Source organism: Mytilus californianus, unplaced genomic scaffold, assembly GCF_021869535.1.
Source record: "Mytilus californianus isolate M0D057914Y unplaced genomic scaffold, xbMytCali1.0.p SCAF_1, whole genome shotgun sequence".
Taxonomy (NCBI): domain Eukaryota; kingdom Metazoa; phylum Mollusca; class Bivalvia; order Mytilida; family Mytilidae; genus Mytilus; species Mytilus californianus.
Window position 1 is genome coordinate 78539757 of NW_026262581.1, and position 25646 is coordinate 78565402.

At 32.4% G+C, this 25646-nt stretch overlaps 1 protein-coding gene across 1 annotated transcript; it reads right to left on the reverse strand.

Moving 5' to 3' along the window:
• LOC127738026 (fibropellin-3-like) lies at window positions 1–24482 on the reverse strand. The gene is made up of 8 exons (XM_052249064.1): window positions 24362–24482; window positions 23859–23963; window positions 7538–7651; window positions 5572–5685; window positions 4775–4888; window positions 3293–3406; window positions 504–588; window positions 1–85 (listed from the first exon to the last, which is right to left on the reverse strand). Exons 1-8 carry the CDS (start codon window positions 24480–24482, stop codon window positions 1–3), a joined length of 852 nt encoding a protein of 283 aa, XP_052105024.1.
• Window positions 24483–25646: the final 1164 nt, after the last annotated feature.

Here is a 25646-nt window from a genome sequence, read left to right on the forward strand (position 1 = left end):
TCATATCCATCGCAGTTCCATTGGTTTCGGTTCAACATCTATTTCCTGTGGTTTAACTTTTTTCTTTTCATCATTCCTTTTACATCTGAAAAAGGCGAAATGTAAGTCAATTGTATTTAAAAGTGTACACAGGTTTATTATTGTATATGCATATATTGAAATGTATATTACACACAACATATATATATCTTTAAAAAGATATTTGACAAAAACTTTTGACAATCTCCTAATTGCAATAAACTCTTCAGTTTTCAAGTAATTTAAAAATAATTTGCGTCAACATCAGGCACAACAAGATTTTTTTTTCCATTTCTATCGACAATCTTATATTCATCAAACAGTGCATGCATATATAAAAAAAAGACAAAAGGAATAGATAAAATAAAAATATAAACAAACATTTTTCAAATAACAATATAAAAACAAATGGTCAAGATTTTTTTCATTTTCAGAAATGTTTTTTAATAAGTAAATACTTTTTTTCTATATGGAAAAGTACTTACTTTCCAATATTCCGCCTGAAACAACAACAAGTTAGAAGAGCTGCAATAGATGCTAAGACTATAAAAGCTACGGCCCATGCTGTAACTACAAATAGATTTATTGTATACCTTAAATGAAGGATTATTTCATCATTGCGACTGTCTTGAATAAGTAATTCTTTACATTCTATTGTTACAGGCAATTCAAACTTTTTAAAAACAAAATACAGAAATATTTTACACGTATAGCATACTTAATGTGATATCTAAAAATTCTCGATGTTTACTAATATATTGACCCATGAGTGCCGCTTTTTATGCCTTTAATTGATTGATTGGTGTTGTGTTGTTGTCTCATTGATATGTCCCCTTCTTCTCTTTATTCACTTGCATACTCTGTATTTTCATTTAAATAAAAATAAATCAAAGTCATTATGCAACAGCTGCGCAAGATGTGAGTATACTAATTTACCTATGTCCACGTTTCTGTTCCATGACATTTATATCGAATTTTTAAAGGAACTCATTTTAGCTGCTTGAGATTTGGAAGCAAACTGTATGTGGCCATGCTACATATGTATATCGTTTGAAGTGTTTACGTCGCTCATTAGCTTCTTACTAACCGAATTCCTATATATTCTTACACATAATGGCCATGTTTGAAATTTTTAGGAACTGTTAGGTAGTTTTTTAGTGGATAACCTCGAACGTGCAATCAAAATGTTAGTTTTGAAAATAACCATACACTCTGGATCACCGGTGTTGCAAATTAAGACAACAGCATACCAATGTTCAAATCTCACTCATTGATTAAGAAGTCAAATCAATCTAACCAACACATGATTGCATGAACTCTAAAATGAGCGAGACCGGGTGCGTAATCCGAACAGTAAAAAATCCATGTAGCCTGAAGTCACTTATTAACTAAGTGGTTGTCAACCTTATATTGCTTCTATTTATTTAGTGTACTCACGTTTGTTGCATATCTTGCCTTTGCGGAAGATTACACAATCGCAGTGAAAATCATTAACTCGATCATGACATATTCCGTACTGGCATGGATTGTTGGTACAGTCATCTATGTCTGTATTTAGTATATATTAAACTTCAGTAAAAATAAATTACATTTTCATTTTTATTTCACAAGATTCGACTTATGTTAATGAATACATTATGTGAGACCAGCAGAATCCCGTTTTTCCTTAATTTTTTTGTCATTACTTGGACTTTTTTGATAATGTCTGATTTTGCTTTTTTTCTATTTGGGGGGAGGGGTCTCAGTGTAAATGATGCTTTCGAACTTTTGTTCTCTGCTAATATGACGACATAAAAAGAAAAAAATTATATAATGAAAAAAACACACTTTTTAGTTGAACATTTTTTCTTTTTGCATTCATATTGATGTTTTACGGTAGAATTTTGTACCTGAAATACCTTTCTCATATTAAAATCAAATAAGGCCTCTTAAACAAAATAAATTGCAAATGTTTCGTCATTTTGTTTTTAATTACCTGTCTCGCAGTGTGTGTCAGAGAATCCAGCAGCACATGAACAGTTAAATCCGTTGACTTGATCATTACAAGTAGCTCCATTCGCACACGGGTTAGATGCGCATTCGTCTATATCTGTAGTAAATATTATAATACATGAACACAAAGTAAGTATTTAAATTAAAGATTGTTTAGATCAAATCAGAATTGATTGATATGATTCATTTAACATCATCGTTATCATACTGATGAAAGACATCGGTTATCCGAAATATTTATTACTATTGTATTTACTGTTTCCTTTTTTCATATTGGTGTTGTTTTATAGACTTTTTAAGGCGTAAACATATATATATTCTGTTTGGTATTAAATTAATAACAAAGATCCATTTTGTTACATCTGGTGATCCGTTTATTTGGCAATCGCCATGGCAGTCAGCAGTGTTTAAGAACATCCGTTGTTCGACCTGCTAGTCAAATGCGTTTTGTTAAAATATCCTTTTTCTCTTTTTTTGGTCTTTTGGAAAATGTTGTTTGTGCTGTATTTAGACCCCTCTACCAAGAAATTTGTTTTGCATGCACACGTATAAAAATTGCGGTTTTTATCCAACGCAATCATAAGTTTGAACGTTGTTTTCAATTTAGACTTGTTCATATTTTTTCGTTTGGGCTTGTATTATATTTGCCTTCGGGTTGATATAATTAATCCGTTTATCCTATTTCGACTCTTCAAAATTCAAGAGTCTATTTTAAATTGAGTTAAATTATATGGCATTCCAAATACCGTTTCGATTCCTAACATCACTGAAGAGACATTAATTGTCGAAATCCGGATATAATGTACCAATGTGTGCACCTCATGTTTGCGATATACCACCTTTCCGCAAGTTTATTGTTTTCTGTTTGGTATTAAATTAACAATTAAGATCCATTTCGTTACATCTGGTGATCCGTTTATTTGGCAATCGCCATGGCAGTCAGCAGTGTTTACGAACATCCGTTGTTCGACCTGCTAGTCAAATATATACTGAACGTCAAATATGATCTTGATTTTTTTCAATAATCAAAGATCAAAAAAAATTAGAATACTTTCAATTGAATTAACAATGACAAGTATCTGCTTTGATAACGCATAACTTATCCTTTATGTAACATCGATATTCTTTGGAATATTCTCAAGTGAAAGCGCAAAATCGACAAGTACATATTTGATATAAACAAGTTGTAACTTTACAATAATGATGTACTGGACATCGTACTATTGTCAAATATAGGATCTTTGAAATGTTGGATTGCAAATGGTTTTTTTTTATCTTTTACCTGTCCTGCAGTGTGTGTCAGTGAATCCATCAGCACATGTACAGTTATATCCGTTGACTTGGTCATTACAAATCGCCCCATTCTCACATGGGTTAGATGCGCATTCGTCAATATCTGTTAAAAATAATCATAAATTGATGGACTTTAAAAACGCAAAGCTAGATCATTCTTTTTAATGCTCATTTTCAAGTATGCAATACTTGTAAAATATAACTGTAACCATTCATTTCATTCATTACTTCATTGTCCAAAAACGTTTGCAGTTCGAAAGTTGAATTTATTACCTTATGTTTATTGTTCAAATCATGTGGTGTGACTGAAACCCTAGTTTTTACCATATCGATGGATGTGTTACCGTTGACGACAATGACTTCCTGTAACAAACGCCTAAATGACAGAAAAGTCAACCAGTTCTGATTGGAATGTTGGTTTGTACGTTCTGATTTGACCTCTGTCCAACACATTACAGTGTGTTTTGGCATTATGCGGTTTGATTAACAGTTGACGTTGCGGCCGAAAACATGTCTCGCAAATTACGTTGCGTAATCAAATTTTATTGACGTGGCGTTGTCAAAACCTATCTATCTGGTCATGGGTGGTCATCAACAAATCCCATCTTCCTGTACCGTTTTTGTAACGACAATAAGAGGAGTTTCTGACGTGAAATTTAATAGTAACAGCACATTCACGCATTCCTGCCTGCAATATGATTATGGTCTGATTCCGATTGTCATTGCTCTGTCTCGGCAATATGGAGATACAACATTCTTTTACTGATTGAAGTTTGGTTATTGATTGAAAGAATTGTTTCATGAACAAAAAAATTTCAAAGAATCATTTATGGGTTTCAAATAACGCTTTAAGAAATTCGTGCGACTTCAAAATTCCAGTATGTTCAATTTCCTCAGGTAAGTCAGGTATTTAGTTTTCCTTTTTCTTCTAGAAGTATGGTAAACATGAATAGTATTTATATGAGGATCAATCATGATTTGGTTAAAAAAAATCACCCAAAATGTGTGTTACGTTTGTAAAGTCCGTCAGTATAATACATGTACAAACAGTATTTATTTCAATTACATATGTTTATGCGTCTATCACTTATTATCTAATGATATTTACACTTGCCTCATAATTTTTCCCGACTATATATATACTTCACAAATATAACCTTGATTTTTCTCAATAAATATAGTTACACTCATTTGTTTTAAATAATTTAAATTTTTTTCATTTCCATAATTAACTGTTCTTTTTTCATAACCCATAACTTATCCTTTAATATAACGTCCTGATGAACATTTTAAGGGGACACGCACTATCCACTGTTGAACCATGACAACTACATCTTTAATATCAACAACTTTTTTCCCGTTTAGAATTATATTGCACTGACAAAGGTAGTACCTCAAACACTACTCTCAGTAAGGTCAAATATAGGCACTTAACCATAACGAATTGCAAATGTTTGATCAATTTGTTTACCTGTCTCGCAGTGTGTGTCAGTGAATCCAGCAGCACAAGTACATTTATATCCGTTGACTTTGTCATTACAAGTCGCTTCATTCTCACATGGGTTAGATGAGCATTCGTCAATATCTGTAAATAAAATACTGATTTCTGGGTTACTTGTGACATAAACTCAGAGGTCAAATTTCTAGTTTGCGCCTATCACATTTTGTATTTTATTGATATCTAACAGGCATAACAAAATTTCTCGACTAGTTGAATATACTTGTCATTTATAACCCTGATTCTAATAACATCAAACTGATCATTTATGAGTAGGTATAATAGACAATCGGAAAGGCAGGAACACAATTAATTTTTTGAATCATGTCAAGAACATTTTTCATATTCACAACTTTTCCCCTTTTAGAACTGTATTGCACTGAACTAATTCGTACATGAAACAAAAATCTTAAAGTAAAGTAAAAAAAATAACCATCTAAACATAATGAATTGCAAATATTGGATCAATTTGTTTACCTGTCTTGCAGTGTGTGTCAGTAAACCCAGCAGCACATGTACATGTATATCCATTGACCTTATCATTACACGTAGCACCATTCTCACACGGGTCAGATGTACATTCGTCAATATCTGTAAATGAAATATTGAATTTTTGATTGCTTTATAACACATGTACACTAAGTTTTGACTAAATGTGTCGTTCCTATATGCATTTGGAAAATCAAGCACAATTTTCACTTTTGTCAAAATAAGGTAAAATAAAACCACTTAACCATAATGGATTGCAAATGATTGATCAATTTGTTTACCTGTCTCGCAGTGTGTGTCAGTGAATCCTGCAGTACATATACAGTTATATCCGTTGACTTGGTCATTACAAGTCCCTCCTTTCTGACATGGCTTAGATGAGCATTCGTCAATATCTGTAAGCAAATATGAAATTTGCGGTTACTTGATTTCAACACATGCAGATAAAGTATTAACTTTAATTACATATGTTAATCATATTTGTATTCTTACGATATGAACACGCCTCACAATTCTATACACTAGAGATAGATTCTTGACGAAATATAAAATCAGGATTTTTCTCTATAGTTATACTTACAAATTCAAAATAAAGTAGTTCCCTTTTTCGTTTTAATAACACTTTCTTAATGTGTCGTTCATATTTGCATTCGGAAAGTCAAGCACAATATTCACTTTTGAAACTTGACAAGTCGATTTTTGATTTTATGTACTTGTTTCCATTCAGAATAATTTTGTATGAAACCAACCGACTTCGAACCGAGAACACAACTCTCAAAATAAGGTCAAATAAAACCACTCAGCCATAATGGATTGAAAATGATTGATCAATTTGTTTACCTGTCTGACAGTGTGTGTCGGTGAATCCATCAGCACATATACAGTTATATCCGTTGACTTGGTCATTACAAGTAGCTCCATTCTGACATGGGTTAGATGAGCATTCGTCAATATCTGTAAAAAAATGAATTTTTGGTAACTTGACATCACTTGTTGTATTCTAACGATATCATCACTTGCCTTACAATATTTCTCAACTTGTTCAACAAACTTGTCCTCAAATATAGAGCTGTTTTTTTTTCTAAAGAGTTATACTCTCAAGTTAAAAAAAATAGAATTATTTCACATTATAAATGACAAGTATTAGTTTTTGAAAACGTATAACTTATCCTTGACGCGTAGTGTTTATGTACATTCGGTAAGGAACACGGGAAATTCACTTTTGGAATCAAGACAAGTACATATTTCATAGGAACAATGTTTCTACCTTCAGCATTATATTGTACTGAAAAACTTTGAACTTTAAACACAACTCTTAACGTAAGGTCAAATATAGCCACATAAACATATATTGCTTTCGTAAATTTTTGTATTCTTGTCATTTATTTTTGCTTATGTGCTTTGTCTATATGTCTTTTGGTTTTTCTTTGTTGACATATTTGTTTTTTATAGTGATTAAGATTATAACACAATGTTGACAACTGTCAAATATTTTTGACTTTTTTACCTATTATGTCTGTTTGTTTTGTTCACACATTGTTGTCATGTAATGAAATTTTATGCGACTGTCATATAAGTGAGAGGTTTAGCTAGCTATAAAACCAGGTTTAATCCACCATTTTCTACATCAGAAAATGCCTATACCAAGTCAGGAATATGATAGTTGTTATGTATTCGTTTGATGTGTTTGAGCTTTTGATTTTGCCATTTGATTAGGGACTTTCCGTTTTGAATTTTCCTCGGAGTTCGGTATTTTTGTTATTCTCTTTTTGCAAAGGATTGTCATTTTTTTACCAGTATCGCAGTGTGTGTCAGTGAACCCAGCAGTACATATACAGTTATATCCTTTGACGTGGTCATTACACATAGCTCCATTCTCACATGGGTTAGATGAGCATTCGTCAATATCTGTAAGCAAATGTTAAAGTTATGGTTAAAAGATAATACACATATACATAAAGTATTAAATGCAATTGTGATTGTGCATGAGCATATCACGATATAAACGCAGATTACAATTTTTCTCGACAAGATATATTTTTCTTGATGTCATATATAACCATGATGTTTCTTGAAAGTTATATTCAGAAGTTCAAAATAAGTAACAAATCTTTTAATTACATTATTAGTTACAAGTTTTCGATTTCGTTCTAATGTGAATTCGGAAAGACAGCGCAAGATTCACTTCTGAAACATGACAAGTACACTTTAACGTAAAACTTTGGAAATGTTTCGTCAATATGTTACCTGTCTCGCAGTTTGTGCCCGTGAAACCAGAAGCACATGTACAGCTGTATCTGTTGTCTTGGTCATTACAAGTAGCTCTATTTTTACATGGGTTGGATGTGCATATTCCGATGTCTGAAGTGAATTACATAAAATTACAAAACACTGAATTGAGTCCATATGTTTCATTTAAAGAAAATTCATTGAAACAGTAAAGGAGCATTTTGCATTCAGTTCTTTAATTTTCATTATAATTAATTTACTGAATTTAAGCATATTTGATTTTTTCATACTTTGTACTTGGCTACGGGTGAGATTTTGTTATCTTGATTATGTTTCGTCACTAGAGACAACATTAGCATGAATCATTGTCCAATATAACCCATTTAAAAGAAACACATTACCCAACAGACAGAACTATATTTGTATTGTTATGATAATGTAATTATCATGTTTAATCTATCTTGGTCTAATTTGTTTTGGGTGGCCTTGTAAGATGTTTTTTTTTTTTTAATTACAAAATCATAACAGTATATACAGTGTTCCTGTTGAAGAAAAATCCAGGAAAGCACTTCGAACGCACCAAACTTATAAGTGTCATTCTCATTTTCAAGCGCTATGTTATAACGTAACTAGTGACCGAGGGTATCATCAGCTAATAAGCCATTGCTACGGCACTGACATGATCTGTTACCGACTTTTAACAGCGCAACACAAGCAGTCAGGGAAAATTTTGTAAACGAATTCGTCATTGAAATTATATAATATATTTTACACACTGTGATGTCACATCGATAATTTAATAAACCAGCATAGAGAAGATATTGTTTGGAATTGGGGAATCAAAACGTGAGACATGCACATTTCAGGGCATTTATGGTTCCAATGAAGTAAAACGTGCCTTAATTTAAAATATTTGAAAAGATATTAACATTGAACAATATGGTTGAGTAAAGAACGGTTTTGATTTTGTATGTCACATAAAGGACAAACGCTTAAATGTAAATATAAAATGTTTTCTATTATTTATTTCAACATAAATATGTATGTGGCAATCCGTTCAATGTTTAACATAAACTAAAACCTATGAATATCGCATTGTAGTGGATAAGAGAATACAGGTCTAAATATATTTCATTTTGTTTGAAATTGGGTTTTTCTCGTTTGCTATTTGTAGTACTTATGTATAGATTGGAACTAGTATAACTAGTTCTGATACTAGTTCTGCAACAGTATTTATTATTTATGAAGTTTGATGTTAGGTTCATATGGCACGAGAACAATTTTGCGGTTCCTACGGATGGGGTTTTATGGTACTATATAAAGTTTTGCATTTAAATGTATTAGTATCGAAGGTGCTCGCAGTAACGTCGAATCGAAGTTAGTCACATTAGTATATATACAGTTGCTGCTATGTTTATCATATTTTTGTTTATGGGCCAGCTGAAGACCGCCTCCGGGTGCGGGATTTTCTCGCTGTGTTAAAGACCCATTGGTGGCTTTCGGCTGTTTTCTGCTCTTTGGTCGGGTTGTTGTCTCTTTGACACATTCCCCATTTTCATTCTCAATTTTATTATTACATGTATTTATATGTTGTTTGAAGAAATCTGTGCAATTAAATAAAATAAAATATTGTATCGCAAGAGAAAATAATATGTTACTGCGAGCAACTAATCCTATTTCTGTGTTTGTCTTGTTTATAGCCTATTGAATTTAGAGTAGAGATACTTTAAATTTGGAATAGCAGGGCGAGGAAGAATTTAATTGTGGAAAACAGAGACATATACAAGTTTTAATACGATTTAAGCCTATGCTGTGGAACGACAACAATGCTCACTGCCTCAACTGCATTTCATTTAGAACCATCTGTTTTACAATATATATAATAAATGTTTTCTCACCATTTACAACTACAAGTCTTATGCATTCTTGGTCGGATGCTTCTCTGAAAAAAAGAGACAACAGATAATAAATTGATAAAAAAAATACCAAGAAATACACCACAATATGTCTAGTTTTCCTGAAAAGGATTTTTACACAACAGTTTTATGAATAACCTTTTTTTTAAATAGTTAAACATGTTTCTGTTATTTTACAGAAGTAATGATATTTTTTTAGAATTAATTACACCTCAAATAAGGTGAAAATGAGATAAATCATATCATTACCATAGCTCATCGTAAGATTTCTTTTGAACATTCAAAAAACCTACATAACGGCTTATACTAAGTGTTGTCAATTAATCGTTCTGATATGTTAGCATGTTTTTAGCTAGTTCTCTCACTATAATTAAAGAACTTATCATATTTTTGTTTTGTAATAAAGCTGACTATAATAAGGGAGTGAATTATTTTGAAGTGTGAAATACTATTCGAATGTTCAGATAAATAATGTTATCTTACTGTTACACATATAAATACAAAAAAAAAGAAGATGTGGTATGATTGCCAATGAGACATCTTTCCACAAGAGACCAAATGACACAGAAATTAACAACTATAGGTCACCTTACGGTCTTCGACAATGAGCAAACCCCATACCGCAAAGTCATCTATAAAAGGCCCCGAAATGACAGATGTAAAACAATTCAAACGACAAAACTAAAGGCCTAATTTATGTACAAAATAATGAACGAAAACTAATATGTTACACAGCAACAAACTATAACCGCTGACTTGAGACAGGCACATACATAATAAACTAGTATGAAGGCACCAACCCTCCCCCTAACCTTGGACAGTCGTGTAACAGTACAACATAAGAACAAACTATAAAAATCAGCAAAAAAGGCATAACTCATCAGATGAATACAAATAGAAATACATCTAACAAAAATACAGAGCGGACGTGGCAGGGTATTTATACATCCCCACAACAAAAACACACTAAGTACAGATCTAAGAATACTCGCAGTTACTAACAGCTAGCTCAAAGCCAATAACAAATAAAAAAAAATCATGCATTTAAGACTAAAATATCAATCAGTACACATCCAACATCCAATGGATTAAGTGTAAAGACGTCATTAACAGTCAGAGGAAAACATGGCCTTGTGCAATGCCAAAATACAAGGATCGACAGATTGTAGAGCCATGAATGTGCATATGTATATAAAAATATTTTTTAGTTTGATTTTAATTTACTGATAATAAAATCAATATTAATATCAATAAAAACAATATTCAAAGATCTAATTACAGTGTTGAAATGGTAAACATTTAAAAAAAAGTTTATTTAAAGGATAGATAACTTTACCTGGATCGTTTCTAAATTTCAGGGATCTGTAAACAACTTCTCCTTAAAAATTAGGTTGTGCTATCCCTTTTGAAATAAGTTTTCTACAGGTTCAATCAAACTTCAAAACCAACGGGCATAGCGAACAAGTTGTGATATATAAACACCGTAAGATGGTGCCAAAATAACATCACCGTCAAAAAAAGGAAAATAACAATAGGGAACGAAAAATCGTCCCTTTTGTCGTAAATTTAAGTGTAGAGTTTCCCGTGTTAAACTGAAGTATCTAAATCTAGGAAAGGACAGTTATTTCCGTTTATATTTGATTTATTTAAAGTAAGTTCCTTTTGGTAAATTTCGGCAGTATATTTAGAAAATTCTTGATTATTTAACGACATATTATCATCAAGATAACGGTAATGGTTGTTAAATTATTCAATTAAATGCAATTTTGACGGGTTTTTACTGAGTTTGGTCATAAACTGTGATTCATAACAGTACAAGAACAAGTCTGCTTTTAAAGGGGCACAATTGGTGCCCGTAGGAATACCTACAACCTGTTGATAAACTTTGTTACCGAAGCGTATATCAATATTATCAATGAGAAAATTAACAGCTTCAATCATATCATTACACCCCCAGTAAGTATATCTAGCATATTAACCTTTCTCATTAGTGAAGAAGGCTCTAAATGAGTTGCAGCAAATATATTTGCATTCATTTATTTAAATAGGAAAACTTTTGTTTGATAATATTGTGTGGAAGTGTAGTGTAAAGATTTGAAAAGTCAAAACTGTCACTGGTAACGTTTTCTTCTGTAGCTCAGTCCATATCGTAAACTTGGATATGTATGATGGCTCGTCTCGAAGCTGAGACATTTTCACATAATTATGTAGTTAAATTTTCGGGGATTCATTTTCCGTAAATTAGCATACCCCGAAAATTCTTTCGTGATGCGGCTCCTCGTGGTAAAAAATCCCTTTTTTTAAACAATAAGTTCTTTGAAAATTTAATACTTTAAACACATTTAATAACTCCATAGTTTTAACACATTTATTCTATGGTCCTCTACTTTCCAAATCAACACTAATGGTTAGGCTCAGTCATTTGTTAAAAATAGAAACATGTCCATTATCACTACATAGAGATTTTTTGTTTACGCACAACTTTTGAGTTCCTCAATTTGAGGCGCATTAGGGAAATTGACCAATATTAAAATCCATAATTCTGATTTTTCCAAATATTCTTGTGTGATCTTCATCGGTATGACTTTCTGAATAAATCTGTGTATTTTTGTTCATTTCTGAAAGAAAATAAAGTTGTTTCAGCACTATAAGGCAAAGACCCTTTTATCGCTATATTTATTAATTCTGAATACAATGTGTATGTTTAATTGATTTCTTCCTGTATACCTTCACAAGTCAAAATATGGATAAAACATCTGATTATAACCTTCAATTTCAATATACAGACCCTGTTGAAGCATTAAATAAAATTTTCTGATGTCTAAAAGTGCTTTTTAACTGAGAAAATATATGTAAAAATGTAGATTTCATCAAAAACCCTAAAAAATACTTAATAATTTATACCACTTGAAATCTAATATTTCAACCTAAGAAACCACTCTAAACTGCTATGAATGTCATATTTATCATCTAAGTAAAGCACAATGAAGTGCAAATCTTAAAAACTTGGCCTTTCACATAAAACTATTTCAAAAAAAGATTTTAGCAATGTCTTTAGTGTGTCATGTTGACTTACAATTTAACAATATTAAATGTTTCCATAGAAGTTAGTGCCTTTTTCAAGTCAATGACATGTGCCTGTCAGCGTCTCATGTAAACAAAGTTTTGTTTGTGCCTAAAAGAAGTGCTCCAGCCCCGTGCCAGTAATACATTTTAAAAGCGAAAATTGTTGCTGATCTTTATAGATAATGTTAATCTAGAACCAGCTGTGATATCTAGGTATTTATAAAAGACAACTAACCTTCATTTTCACAATCTTCTCTGGTGTACAAGATGCAATCATGCATAAATCAGTCTGACAACTTCTAAAATACATCTTGTAATTTGGGTCAATATGCGCAATTGATTTCCCATAGATGGTAATGGTAACGTTTTCTTCTGTAGCTCAGTCCATATCGTAAACTTGGATATGTATGATGGTTCGTTTCGAAGCTGAGACATTTTCACATATGTGGTTAAATTTTAGGGGTACGAAGTGAGATTCTTTTTTCCGTAAACTAGCATACCCCGAAAATCCTTTCGTGATGCGGCTCCTCGTGGTAAAAAAATCCTTTATTTTCACACAATAAGTTCTTTGAAAATTTAATACTTTAAACACAATTAATAACTCCATAGTTTTTATACATTTATTCTATGGTCCTCTAATTTCCAAATCAACACAAATGGTTAAGCTCAGTCACTTAAAATAGAAACATGTCCAATATCACTACACAGAAATTTTTTGTTTACGCACAACCTTTGAGTTCCTCAATTTGAGGCGCATTAAGGATATTGACCCAATTCCACTATTTTCGTATATCTTATTACAAAAATTAATGATAAGTTATTTGATAGTGGTAAAGGAACTAGTTAAAAGCACTGAAAGATTAGTTGTAGAACACTTACTAGAGGCCCGAGATGAAACGATATTTTACTGGTTTTTGTGTAGTTGAGGTAACCAATACATAGTAGGGACCTTCGAATGTTCAGAAGAGGCATTAAGCTGTGACGTGGTTATGATATGGTTGTTTACTATATGGCTATCTGTGTACGGACTTGAATGTAGAAGAATTTAAAATTTCATTCATAAGAACATCCGTGTAGTATTTACGGCATACTACCACCACATTGTTGGCTGCTTTGTCGGCCGGTTCAAACACAAACCGCTTTTAAAGTACTTGAAATTTGTTTCTTATTCTTCTAGAAATAGGCGTATTATGTACTCTTTTATTTATTTCTGATTTATTTTCAAAATGTGGTATTCGAATATCCACAACATTCATACATTTATTTAAATAAGAATCAAGAGAGTTTTTTATTAGATTTTTCCCGTTAACACCAATCTTTACAATACGATGAAAAAGCGTCTTTTGTGACTTGACGACACTGTTTCCAATCTATTTTAGATGATGGACGATATTTTTGGTCCTTTTTTCAAAACATTTTTAACCTCTCGGTCTTGAACGATATTGAGGTCACCCGTAATAACATGGCCAAAGGGATCATGTCTAAAATTCGACGATTCACAGTCTCAAATTAGAGTAGTAGTATTTTCTACACTGACGTCTGATGTTACTGACGTATAATTAGATATTAAACTTCTGCTGGATTTTTTGTATTATACGAAATAATAGGTGGTTCCGTGTTATCAAAATAGGGAGGTATAAAGTTTTGAATGGTAGAGTCATTAGATAAACTCGATAAGTTGATGAAATCAATCCCTCTGTTAATATATTTTATTTTCAGAAAACGCCCTTTATGATCTTCCAGTTTATCGATACGCGGGAACAGACTATGGTGGCAAAAAGCTGTAATTATACGCGAATATTCATTGAGTGGGATGAAGAACGAGATTGTGTGACACTTCTTGAAAATTTCATGTAATTTACTAATTGGTATTTGACCCAGTTTACATAATAATTGATGCCTACCATTGTTTTCTAAATATAGATAGATCATCAAGTGTATAATTTATACGATGTTTAATTCGTTGATTTCGATAAATACGTGTGCTATGAGACCTGTTATTACGTTGTCTTTTGTCAACAATATTCATAATATCAATAGAAGAAGTTTTAGATATGTTCCCTTGTCCCTTTATATTGTCATTTAGATCCAGGGGGTATGCTGTCTACAGTCGTTTAATCCAAGACATTTCGATAATTTTACGGGAATCTTCAAATTGTTTATGACTGTTAATGAACGTATATGTGCTAAATACACTAACTGGAACTGTGATGAGATTATGAATTGTTATTTTCTACTTGTCAAGATCTACGTGCGTTTCGGCAATAATTTTTATCGACAGGTTGCAGCCCTTTAATAGGTTTATGTCGGTATTGTTATGAATTACAAATTATGGCCAAACTTGCTGAAGATCCGTTTAAATACCATTTAGTAGAAAATTTCAATAACACTCACCGTTACCTGTATGACATTTTTGCTTTAAATAATCAACAATTATTAAAGTTTACTGCGAACTTATACCCAAAGTAATTGAATTTAAACAGATTAAATTAAATTCAACAAAGTTGGCCTTTTCTGCTTTTAGTTATTTCATTTTCATACACGAAACTCTATTATAAAATTAACGACAAAAGAAACGATTCTTTTAACTTTGATGATCTGTTTGTCCCTTCTAAAGAAATGTGTATTTCCAAAAACGTTCGCTTTGTCCATATCTGAGGTTAAAAATTTCAATGAATTTTATCTTCGTATAAATAGTTAATGTTTAAGTCAAACCTTTACTTAACACTGATTTAATTTGGAAACTCCATTTTTTATGTTATGTTACTGTTTATGAGTTGGAATTGGCTATTGAATAGCTTTAAGTAAATGTAGATTGGCACCTTTTGAATTATTTGTTGATGTTTTTTGTGTTCTTTTTCCAAATAGCATACAACATCTATGGCGACATCTGCTCCTCTTGACAATATGCAACGCTCAACAAAGCATAGAAACAAACGAAAATATCGACATAACACGTAATTTTATTGTTTCAGCAAATAAATGTTATCATGAAAATCGAATGCCTCTTTTCGTATTTTTTTTTTTTTTTTTTTTATAAAATCGCTGACCATACGCACATTATTAGTATAAACCGCGTCGGCACTTCATACATAATGTGTTTTAGGAAATGTTCAATGTTTTCATATTCATTTCATCATGAGCGCTGGAACACTCTAGTGTGTATGCAAAGTATACACATAATATCAAATTAACTTTTGCAAGGCAATCATGTAAGATAAGGAACCTAAATAAAAATGTATACAATATGTTAGAAAGCTCCCATAACAAATGTTGCTATTGTGGTATTCAAGTTTTCACTTCTTTTATATGAAGCACAATTACCTGTTATTATCAAATGCTGTATAGCAGAATATATGACTGCCGATATGTGTCTCTGCTGGAGTCCATGTTACGTTTATATACCATTTGTTATTGGATGAACCATACGTTAGCAAATTAGACTTTGTCATCCCCAATGGTGACACTGTATTTATTTCTGCTATTCTAAAGGAAAAGATGTGATAAACGTTATCATGTGATAACCTTTTGTGTTGACAAAATCAAATATGAATAACAGCCTAACAGAAGACTATATTCAAATAACACTAAAATATTTAGATAAGACGTTTTGTAGCAATGTGGTGTCTAAGGTAGAATTGGAAGCGTTGCCTTTTAGCACAAAAACATTTTTGACATAAATATATGATAAGTTAACTTATGAACAAGTTATGCGCATATATATTTTTTTTGTGTCGCTGATTAACATAAACGGCCCATTTCCCGGCAAAAATTCAAGCTTTATCCTGTAGCTAACTACACGAAGAGTATTTGAAGTGAGTACTAATAAAACAGAGGTATTTGTAGTGAAGTCGAAAATGTGAATAGGAGCAGACAACGCATTGAGCATTCATAAAGTTAGAATTGTATCTGGAAACAAATTGAAAAACAGCTGCCAGCGTATAGTGCCTCAATTGAAAATCAATTTCTCCGTGACATCTAGAGGCAAAATTGAGTTGAATTTCCCTCAAAATAGATATGGCAGCAATGATATAATGGATAATAACTGACAGTTTTTAATGCAAAACATCATAAGCTGTTTAATGTTGTGAACACTGTAGTACAAAGAAGTGTACTTATAGTTTGCTTACAAACAAACCGGATTATTAAATACTATTCTTCCGATTAAAGTAAACAAGTTTATATTACTAAAAAGGAGTTCGTACATATCACTTCAATTGAACTCGCACGACAGAGATCAATCATGAATTACGACCATTAATTAAAATTAACGTTTAAAACTCCCTTTCTGTCGCAAATGTCTTTGCAACTTACACAGACAGGTCACATTGGACCAGCAAAACAAGTTCTTTATACGACGAAACCATTGAAAAAACTGCTGACGGAAGATAGAAGCTAAGTTAATCACAGTTAAATAAGAGTCCCATTCAGCAATATACGTGCATTTCGTGGATAAAGACGTATACGTATCACGTACCATCCCTATATTGGAAGTTCACAAACAAGTATATACATTTGTTTTATATATTTAAATATGATCATCTGTGTATCACTTTTTTTTAAGTAGCTTATAGTTTTTATTCAAAGATAGAATGCAAAATCTCTAAAGCGGTGACCATGTTTCCAACAGCCATATAACGATACTAGTATGGAGCATATTTAGTTTGCTACTCCTAGTTCACGGTTCTACCTTCTGTCGATACTTGTATTTTTGGCATTTTAAAAGATTATGTTTTTTTTTCTCTGACTATAAATGACGTCTTTATACTAAATTCCTGAGATGTTAGATGTATTATGATTGATTAATAAAAAATTGCTAAAAAATTGTTTCAAAGCTTGTATATCAAGCTTTTGACTTCACACTGCCATTATACTAAGTAAGGTAAGCACTATGCATTCCTGATATGCTCGAAATTGACATAATCAATGCTCCTTTCTTTCTTTTCGTTTTTTTTTTTTTTTGTCTTTTTATTTAAAATAGACGACGTAATCTATATCCAATAGACGGCGTGAGTCTGTTTTTTTAATTATAGACCAATCTTAAAATGGGAAGCGTATTTGTATAAAAGTAATCTTTGTAAACAATAGTCATCAATTGAATTTATTTTCTCTCTGTAGAATTGAATGGGTTGATATTAAGTACGAAATTTTCCACAAAAGCACCTGTTTGCTGCGTAACACCATTATTTTTGTTTTATACCTGTCTTATAAAAAGTAAGAAAATTATATTCATAATATCTTATGTTTTCTTTGCTTTTCTTTTTTTATTTGTGCAAAACAAATAGCGAAATGTTCCAAATTGCAATGTGTTTGTAAAAATACGAGCGCAAATTAATATCGTTAGAAAGACAAATGTTGTAAACAATCATCAAAATCGGACTTAATCCATTGTTTTGTTGTAAAATTATATTAGACGATAAAACTGTACAGTATTGGTTTTCGCTTGATATAATTTGGAATGGGATTGTTTGGAGGTAAAGTTATTTGTTTCAGTATCATGAAGAACGGATTTGCCTACACTGCACTATGGCAGATACATGTATAACGTAGGTAACGTCAGAATCCCTTAGAATGAAGCGTTTGAACAAAAGATTTTCGTCACAAATGTATATTGAGGAGAATTCGTCACGACTTTATACATCAAACAATAGCTGCAGGTAGAGTTGCATCAATTTGATCAGTTGTAAAGATCTTTCAAGCAGTAGGACAATGTCTTTTCTATTGTAACGCGCATTTTTTTTCTGTTGTAAACGTCATTTGTACAACACGAAAATTCACCAAGCAGTTACAAAAAAAAGATGCGGTCGCAAACATTCCTTTGACTTTGTTAGTCGTTCTCATCTCTGTTAAAATACTCGTATAAACGGTTGTTAACAACGCGTATTGGAAAAAGCCGAAACAAGAAGATGAAGCTTATAAAAACCAACAAACTGGAGATCGATGATAGAGGCAGCTGATCTTTAGACGATCATCATGTCCATATATTGATAGGATTAAACCGACATGAAACAACACCTGCAACAAATGTCGGCTACATTTGAGAGGATCAAAAACTCCTTATCGTCCTTTGTAGGCCAACGCCGATCGGTAGCTTCCACTACTTCAGTATTTGTTTCATCGCACTTTACTACGACATCTTGTTTTCCCTTCAACTTCCCAGTAGAGTCATAAGCTCATTTGGTACCAGTTCTGTTCCTTGATCTTTTCCTGGAACAAGTCCCGGTCTTCATCTCCTGAGCTACTGTAAAAACTCTGTTGACTTCTTATTCATTACTTTATTTAGCAAATACTTGAGATTTCTGTGCTCATCTTCAAGTCAAGAGCTCACAGCATTGCCAAACAAAATGGGGAGGTGGGACAGACACGCTGGTATTGTGACAATTATTTTATTACAGCTGTAGTAATTACTTGGAAATGTCGTAATGTATGGTACTATAACTTGCTTAAAACTTTTACTTATAAGCATTAATACTCACTCATACACAGTATGTATCATTCTCTTATATATTTCGATTTTTCAATTACTGCCTAAGGCCAAATTGAAATGTGGTATAATATTATACTTACGAACTCAAAGAGCTTGCTACAATAGTTTGTCGGTAGATGGTATTTATAGAAATTTGAATTACTGATCCATCGGCAACAGTAGTTTCTATAGCTGGTTTACTGTCACACGAATCACTTAAAGAGTAAATGTAGACCAGGAACTGTAAAGGCACACTACTTAATGGATTCGTTTCTAGCCGAGAAGTAAAGTCTTCAATTTGAAGGGCAACAACATACCATCCTGATGCTCCCGTCGCATTATAAGAAAGAGTGCATGTTTCCTGGAAAAAGATTGAGATCATTCAAGTAAAATTAAACTGCAAACTGAAAGATTTTTCACTTTTAACATAGTATAATTATTCTAAATAAATGTCTTGTATACGTTAATGAGTTAAATGAGACAACAACCGATAGATGAGAATAGCCAAACGACATCTATAGTGTAACATAAAGTCTTGATAGAATGACAGGGTTCCATTTATTACACCAAGTATCTAGTTTGTTAAGCTTATGAATATATGAACTTCACAGAATAACAAAAACAAACGTTTAAGTAATGGCTCAAAACTATATAAAAAAACGAATTGTAATCGCAAAGTCAACTAAAAGGTCAACATACATTCTTCAACGATAGGCTGGTGTTTATACAATGTGTCAATATATTTTTGTGCTCGAGACTGAAAAAGTTGTGAATTATTTTAACAGCGACAATAGATGATTTGTCACCAACATTTTAGTCCACAAATGACAAAGCATAAAAATATAACAAAAGACAACCACTGACATGATATCTTGAAAATTCGACAGCAATCAAACATGACACTTAAAAAATATTCCAATCACTCTTAAAACTATATATTTAGGTGATGACTACCAGTAGAGCTATGTAAATGGTTTGGGGTTATAGCATGTGATATTTGGTATGATAGGTCATTTCTTTATCTTACTGGTGTGATAATAGAAGTTCAGTCTTATAGTATTTTCCATTTGTTTTTAAGTAAATATACATTTATGTAAATGTCATTTTGTATGCTTGATAAGTCATTCCATATTTTGAAATACTCCGGTTTTAAAATCATATATCTCAGTAGCATGAGTTCGAATCCCGGCGAGGGAAGAACAAAAGATTTGCGAAAGCAAATTTTCAGATCTAACATTGTTGGGCTGATGTTTAGACGAATTATATATACAGAATGTATTTTCAGCCTTGTATCACCATCACTGCTGGTGATCCGATGGATGAAATCTGTTGTAGAGTCGTCACTGGTTCAGACGTACTTATAATATAATTATTTCTGTGACTGCATCTTACATTAATTTGTAGGATCCTTTACAATAGATAATTCAGCTGATCTGTAACAATTCCATCTTCATGCCTTATATATCATGTACTGTGTTACGACGCTAGATTAAAAACTGACGAGGAAAGGTAACACCCGGCCACCGAAAGCTTTATTATTGTAGAGCCTAGGTGGTCGAGTGGTCTAGCGCGTCGGGCATAGTGCAAGGCGATTTGGTGCCACGATATCTCAGTAGCATGAGTTCGAATCCCGGCAAGGGAAGAACAAAAAATTTCCGAAAGCAAATTTACAGATCTAACATTGTTGGGCTGATGTTCAGACGAATAATATACAGAATGTATTTTCAGCATTGTGTCACCATCACTGCTGGTGATCCGATGGATAAAATCTGTTGAAGAGTCGTCACTGGTTCAGTCGTATTTATAATACAATTATTTCTGTGACTGCATCTTACATTAATTTGTAGGATCCTTTACAATAGATAATTCAGCTGATCTGTATCAATTCCATCTTCATGCCATATATAGCATGTACTTTGTTACGACGCTAGATTAATAACTGACGAGGAAAGGTAACAACCGGCCACCGAAAGCTTTATTATTGTAGAGCCTAGGTGGTCGAGGGGTCTAGCGCGTCGGGCATAGTGCAAGACGATTTGGTGCCACGATATCTCAGTAGCATGAGTTCGAATCCCGGCGAGGGAAGAACAAAAAATTTGCGAAAGCAAACTTACAGATCTAACATTGTTGGGCTGATGTTTAGACGAATTATATATACATGTATATATAAGACCAAAAAAGTGACAAAGTATATTTTAACAAAACGCAATTGACTAGCAGGTCGAACAACGGATGTTCTTAAACCCTGCTGACTGCCATTGGCGATTGCCAAATAAAATGATCACCAATTGTAATAAAATGGATCTTAAATATTAATTTAATATCAAACAGAAAACAATAAACTTGCGGAAAAGATGGTATAACAAAAGGTGTAAAAATTAGTACACCATATCCGAATTTCGACAATCAATGTCTCTTCAGTGATGTTAGGAATCGAAACGGTATTTGGAAGGCCATATAATTTACCTCAATTTAGGATAGACTCTTGAATTTTGCACCTTATGTTTGCGGTAAACCACAAAATATAAACAAGTTTAAATTGAAAACAACGTTCAAACCTATGATTGCGTTGGATATAAACCGCAATTTTTAAACGTGTGCATGCAAAACAAATTTCTTGGTAAAGGGGTCTAAATACAACACAAACAACATTTTCCAAAAGACCAAAAAAGTGACAAAGTATATTTTAACAAAAAGAATTTGACTAGCAGGTCGAACAACGGATGTTCTTAAACCCTGCTGACTGCCATTGGCGATTGCCAAATAAAATGATCACCAGATGTAACAAAATGGATCTTAAATATTAATTTAATATCAAACAGAAAACAATAAACTTGCGGAAAAGATGGTATACCGCAAACATAAGGTGCAAAAATTAGTACACCATATCCGGATTTCGACAATTAATGTCTCTTCCGTGATGTTAGGAATCGAAACGGTATTTGGAAGGCCATATAATTTACCTCAATTTAGGATAGACTCTTGAATTTTGAAGAGTCGAAATAGGATGAACGGATCATATAAACCCGAAGGCAAATATAATACAAGCCCAAACGAAAAAATATAAACAAGTCTAAATTGAAAACAACGTTCAAACCTATGATTGCGTTGGATAAAAACCGCAATTTTTATACGTGTACATGCAAAACAAATTTCTTGGTAAAGGGGTCTAAATACAGCACAAACAACATTTTCCAAAAGACCAAAAAAGTGAAAAAGTCTATTTTAACAAAACGCAATTGACTAGCAGGTCGAACAACGGATGTTCTTAAACCCTGCTGACTGCCATCGGCGATTGCCAAATAAAATGATCACCAGATGTAACAAAATGGATCTTAAATATTAATTTAATTTAATATCAAACAGAAAACAATAAACTTGCGGAAAAGATGGTATACCGCAAACAAAAGTTGCAAAAATTAGTACACCATATCCGGATTTCGCCAATTAACGTCTCTTCAGTGATGTTAGGTATCGAAACGGTATTTGGAAGGCCATATAATATATATATAAAACGTCTAGAAATTAGTCAACGATCTTTCTCACGAGGTAGCTGAATCATTGCGAGTAACGATACCTGTACACAGTAAAATAAACTATATAAACGCCTAAAAAGTGTACAAGACAACACCAATATTAAAAAAGGAAACATTTAATGTTAGTATCTATAAATATTTCGAATAACATATATCCTTCGTCAGTATGATTATGATGTAAAATGAATCATATCAATATTTTTTGATTTACCTATGAACCATATCAATATTTCGGATAACAGATATCCTTGATCAGTATGATTATGATGTAAAATGAATCATATCAATCTATTCTGATTTAACTGTAACTATCTTTAACTATTTAGCTAATCTGTAATCAATTCCATCTTCATGCCAAATTTATCATGTACTGTGTTTCAACTCTAGATCCTACTGACGAGGAAAGGTAACACTAGGCCACCGAAAGCTGAATTTTTAGTTCAGTCTAGGTTGCCGAGTGGTGTAGCGCTGGACACAGTGCAGGCGGTGTTGTCACAAATAGCATGAGTTCGAATCCCGGAGAGGGAAGAACAAAAATTTGCTTCCGCAAATTTTGCAGATTTAACATTGTTGTGCTGATATTTAGAGTAATTATGAATATAATATGTGTTTTCAGCCGTGTATTAACTTCACTGATCCAATGGATGGATTTGTCGTAGAGTTGTAAACTGTACTTTTTATTTCTCACTCCTACGACAACACCGCCTAGCATTGCGCAGACGCCTTATCCCTTCCTCTAACTATAGCTGATGAAAGCTTTCGTTTCGGGAGGTGTAACCATCTCGTAGGAATTAATCAATGTCATCTAACACAATACACGAAGTATTTTTAAGTGGACAGGAATGAGCATCTACTCATCTCTTCAGATGATTAAATGATCATTATATATTAAGCTTGAAAACTCTGCTGAATAAAAAGAATAGAAGCTGTACATGCATGTATAAGATAGTTGCACCTTCATTATGAAATTAAGTAGTTTGTGGCACTGTGGTTTTTTATATGTAAATGAAGGACTGTTTAGAAACTACACATTATCCGATGGAGGTAGTCACATTCCTGTTTAGTTCATGTGTCAGAGAAAGAATCGAGATTAGTTTGAGAACAAGTCTAATATGATTTTTTTATAAAATGATATAAGTTAATGGTAAGCACAAATAATGTATTAAATTTTTCATATCTGGTTTGAATAAAATTCCCTTCATTGATTATTTAAACAATATTTAACAATTACAACAAAAATATCAAACTTAAACAGAAACGTGCAATTGATACGTTAACAATCAACAATTCTTAAAAACGAAAATGTCAATAAAGGCACATGATATTGACAAACTCTAAACTGAAATATACCTCACCCAGTATAGAGTTACTTAGACCATGGCAAGCATCTCCGCATTCATTAACTCCCGACGAACTGGTTGCCCATCGACACTTTACAAAATCGCCATCTTCATCTATAACTGAAATCAGATGTTGCCAGTATAAACAAATATAAACTCATCAAAACAAGATCACCCATTTAAATACTAAGAAACTCATTTTTCGTTAGGTAATTTTTAACATATTTACCATAAGATTTAGTTTGGTAACTTATCGTTCAAACGTATAAATGTTTTCATTTTTCTTCAATTATTAAGCCATACTTTTTAGAAACGGCAATATATTTTATATTCCTTGTCGTCATGGGATAATGAGCTTTTTAGACTAAACGTTGCCATTTTACACAAACTACCTCTGTAAATCATAAACGTAATTACAGGGTGGTTCAATTAACCTACTTAAAATACGGGGCTCTACATCACATATTATAGCGAAACCATTGTATTTGAATATTCTGGAAAGTCTGTAAGTAAATTACCTGGAATTTTCATTGAATACGAACAACCTTGCTTCAGTCTAACAATTGGTTGCATAGAACAAATTGGTGGAGAATTGATAAGTCCATTATCCGAACGAATGGTTAAGTTTGCAGTTGCCATCAATGACCAGCTGCTTCCACTTTCTACAAGAGAGATCCAGGCAGAGCCTGCGTACCTGAAAACAAAGTGTGGTGTCAAAAATCATATTATGTTAAATATGCAGTTTTAAATTTAATATTCGTTCTTTTGTAAAGATATTTACAACAAATATTTTTTTTCAGATGGCGTATACGTCAAGAAAACTTTTTTGTTTAGTTGTTTTCTCCTTTGATTGATATAATTATTATAATGTTTATTCCACTTTCTACAAGAGCGATCCAGAAACAGCGTATATATTAAGATAGCAGTTGTGTTTAGTTCTTTCCTCCTTTTTTAAATCGACGAAAAGATTGATATGATTTTTATAATGATAATTCTTAACGTCGAGATAAAAACAAACTTTGAAAGTTTCCAACTTAGGTAATAAAACCGAAAAATTGTGTTCCATGTCTTTAAACAAAAACTTCTATTATCTAGCAAGCAAGTAAACACATTTAACAATTTTAAAGATGAAGAAATACTTGATTAAGATTGACTACATTCCTTCTACAGTAAGAAACCTGAAACCTTACTTACAGGAAATTTCCGTCGTTCTACTTAATAAATTATGGACATTCCTAAGCCTTCAAAAATAACATCATCGTAATGTCTTTACGTCAGCAAGTGAAACAGACAAAAACTTGTTTACAACAGCGATATATGAGTGAAAAAGTTTAACTATTAAGCTTTATCATAAGAACATATAGAGGGAACTGTGTTGGAATTATGATTCCCCTTGCAGGAGTTTAATTGACATTGCATTTCACAGTTATATCATGCAAAAAGCTAACACTTTTAAAAATGAAACTAGAGGCTCTCCGGAGGCTGTGTCGCTCACCTGATTCTACTTTGGTTTTGAAAATCATGTAAAAATAGATTAAAATCATAACAGATACCCTAATAATGATTGAGGCAAAATTTGGTTTAATATTGGCCTCGTAATTTAATAAAAAATCCTGGTGGCCTTCTTGAACAGTAAATCGGCAACAAAGTAGCAACACTTCATGCACCTCATGAAGAACATTTATGCCATGCTTGGTTTCATGCCATTTAGTGCTCCTCTAGAAGAAGCATTTGTATGTATTTCTCATAGGGTCTTATGTTAAACTAAGTCCCCTGCTGGCGGTCATCTTGGATGATGGTTCG

What these genes read in the sequence shown, in the direction of transcription:
- LOC127738026 (XM_052249064.1), bottom strand. Translation starts at nt 24,482, where the DNA reads ATGGCAACTGCAAACTTAACCATTCGTTCGGATAATGGACTTATCAAT. An exon ending in GGGCACAAACTGCGAGACAG is followed by an intron (nt 5,686 to 7,537) that starts GTAACATATTGA and finishes ATTTGCTTACAG; the next exon opens with ATATTGACGAATGCTCATCT. An exon ending in TGACACACACTGCGAGACAG is followed by an intron (nt 3,407 to 4,774) that starts GTAAACAAATTG and finishes TATTTTTAACAG; the next exon opens with ATATTGACGAATGCGCATCT.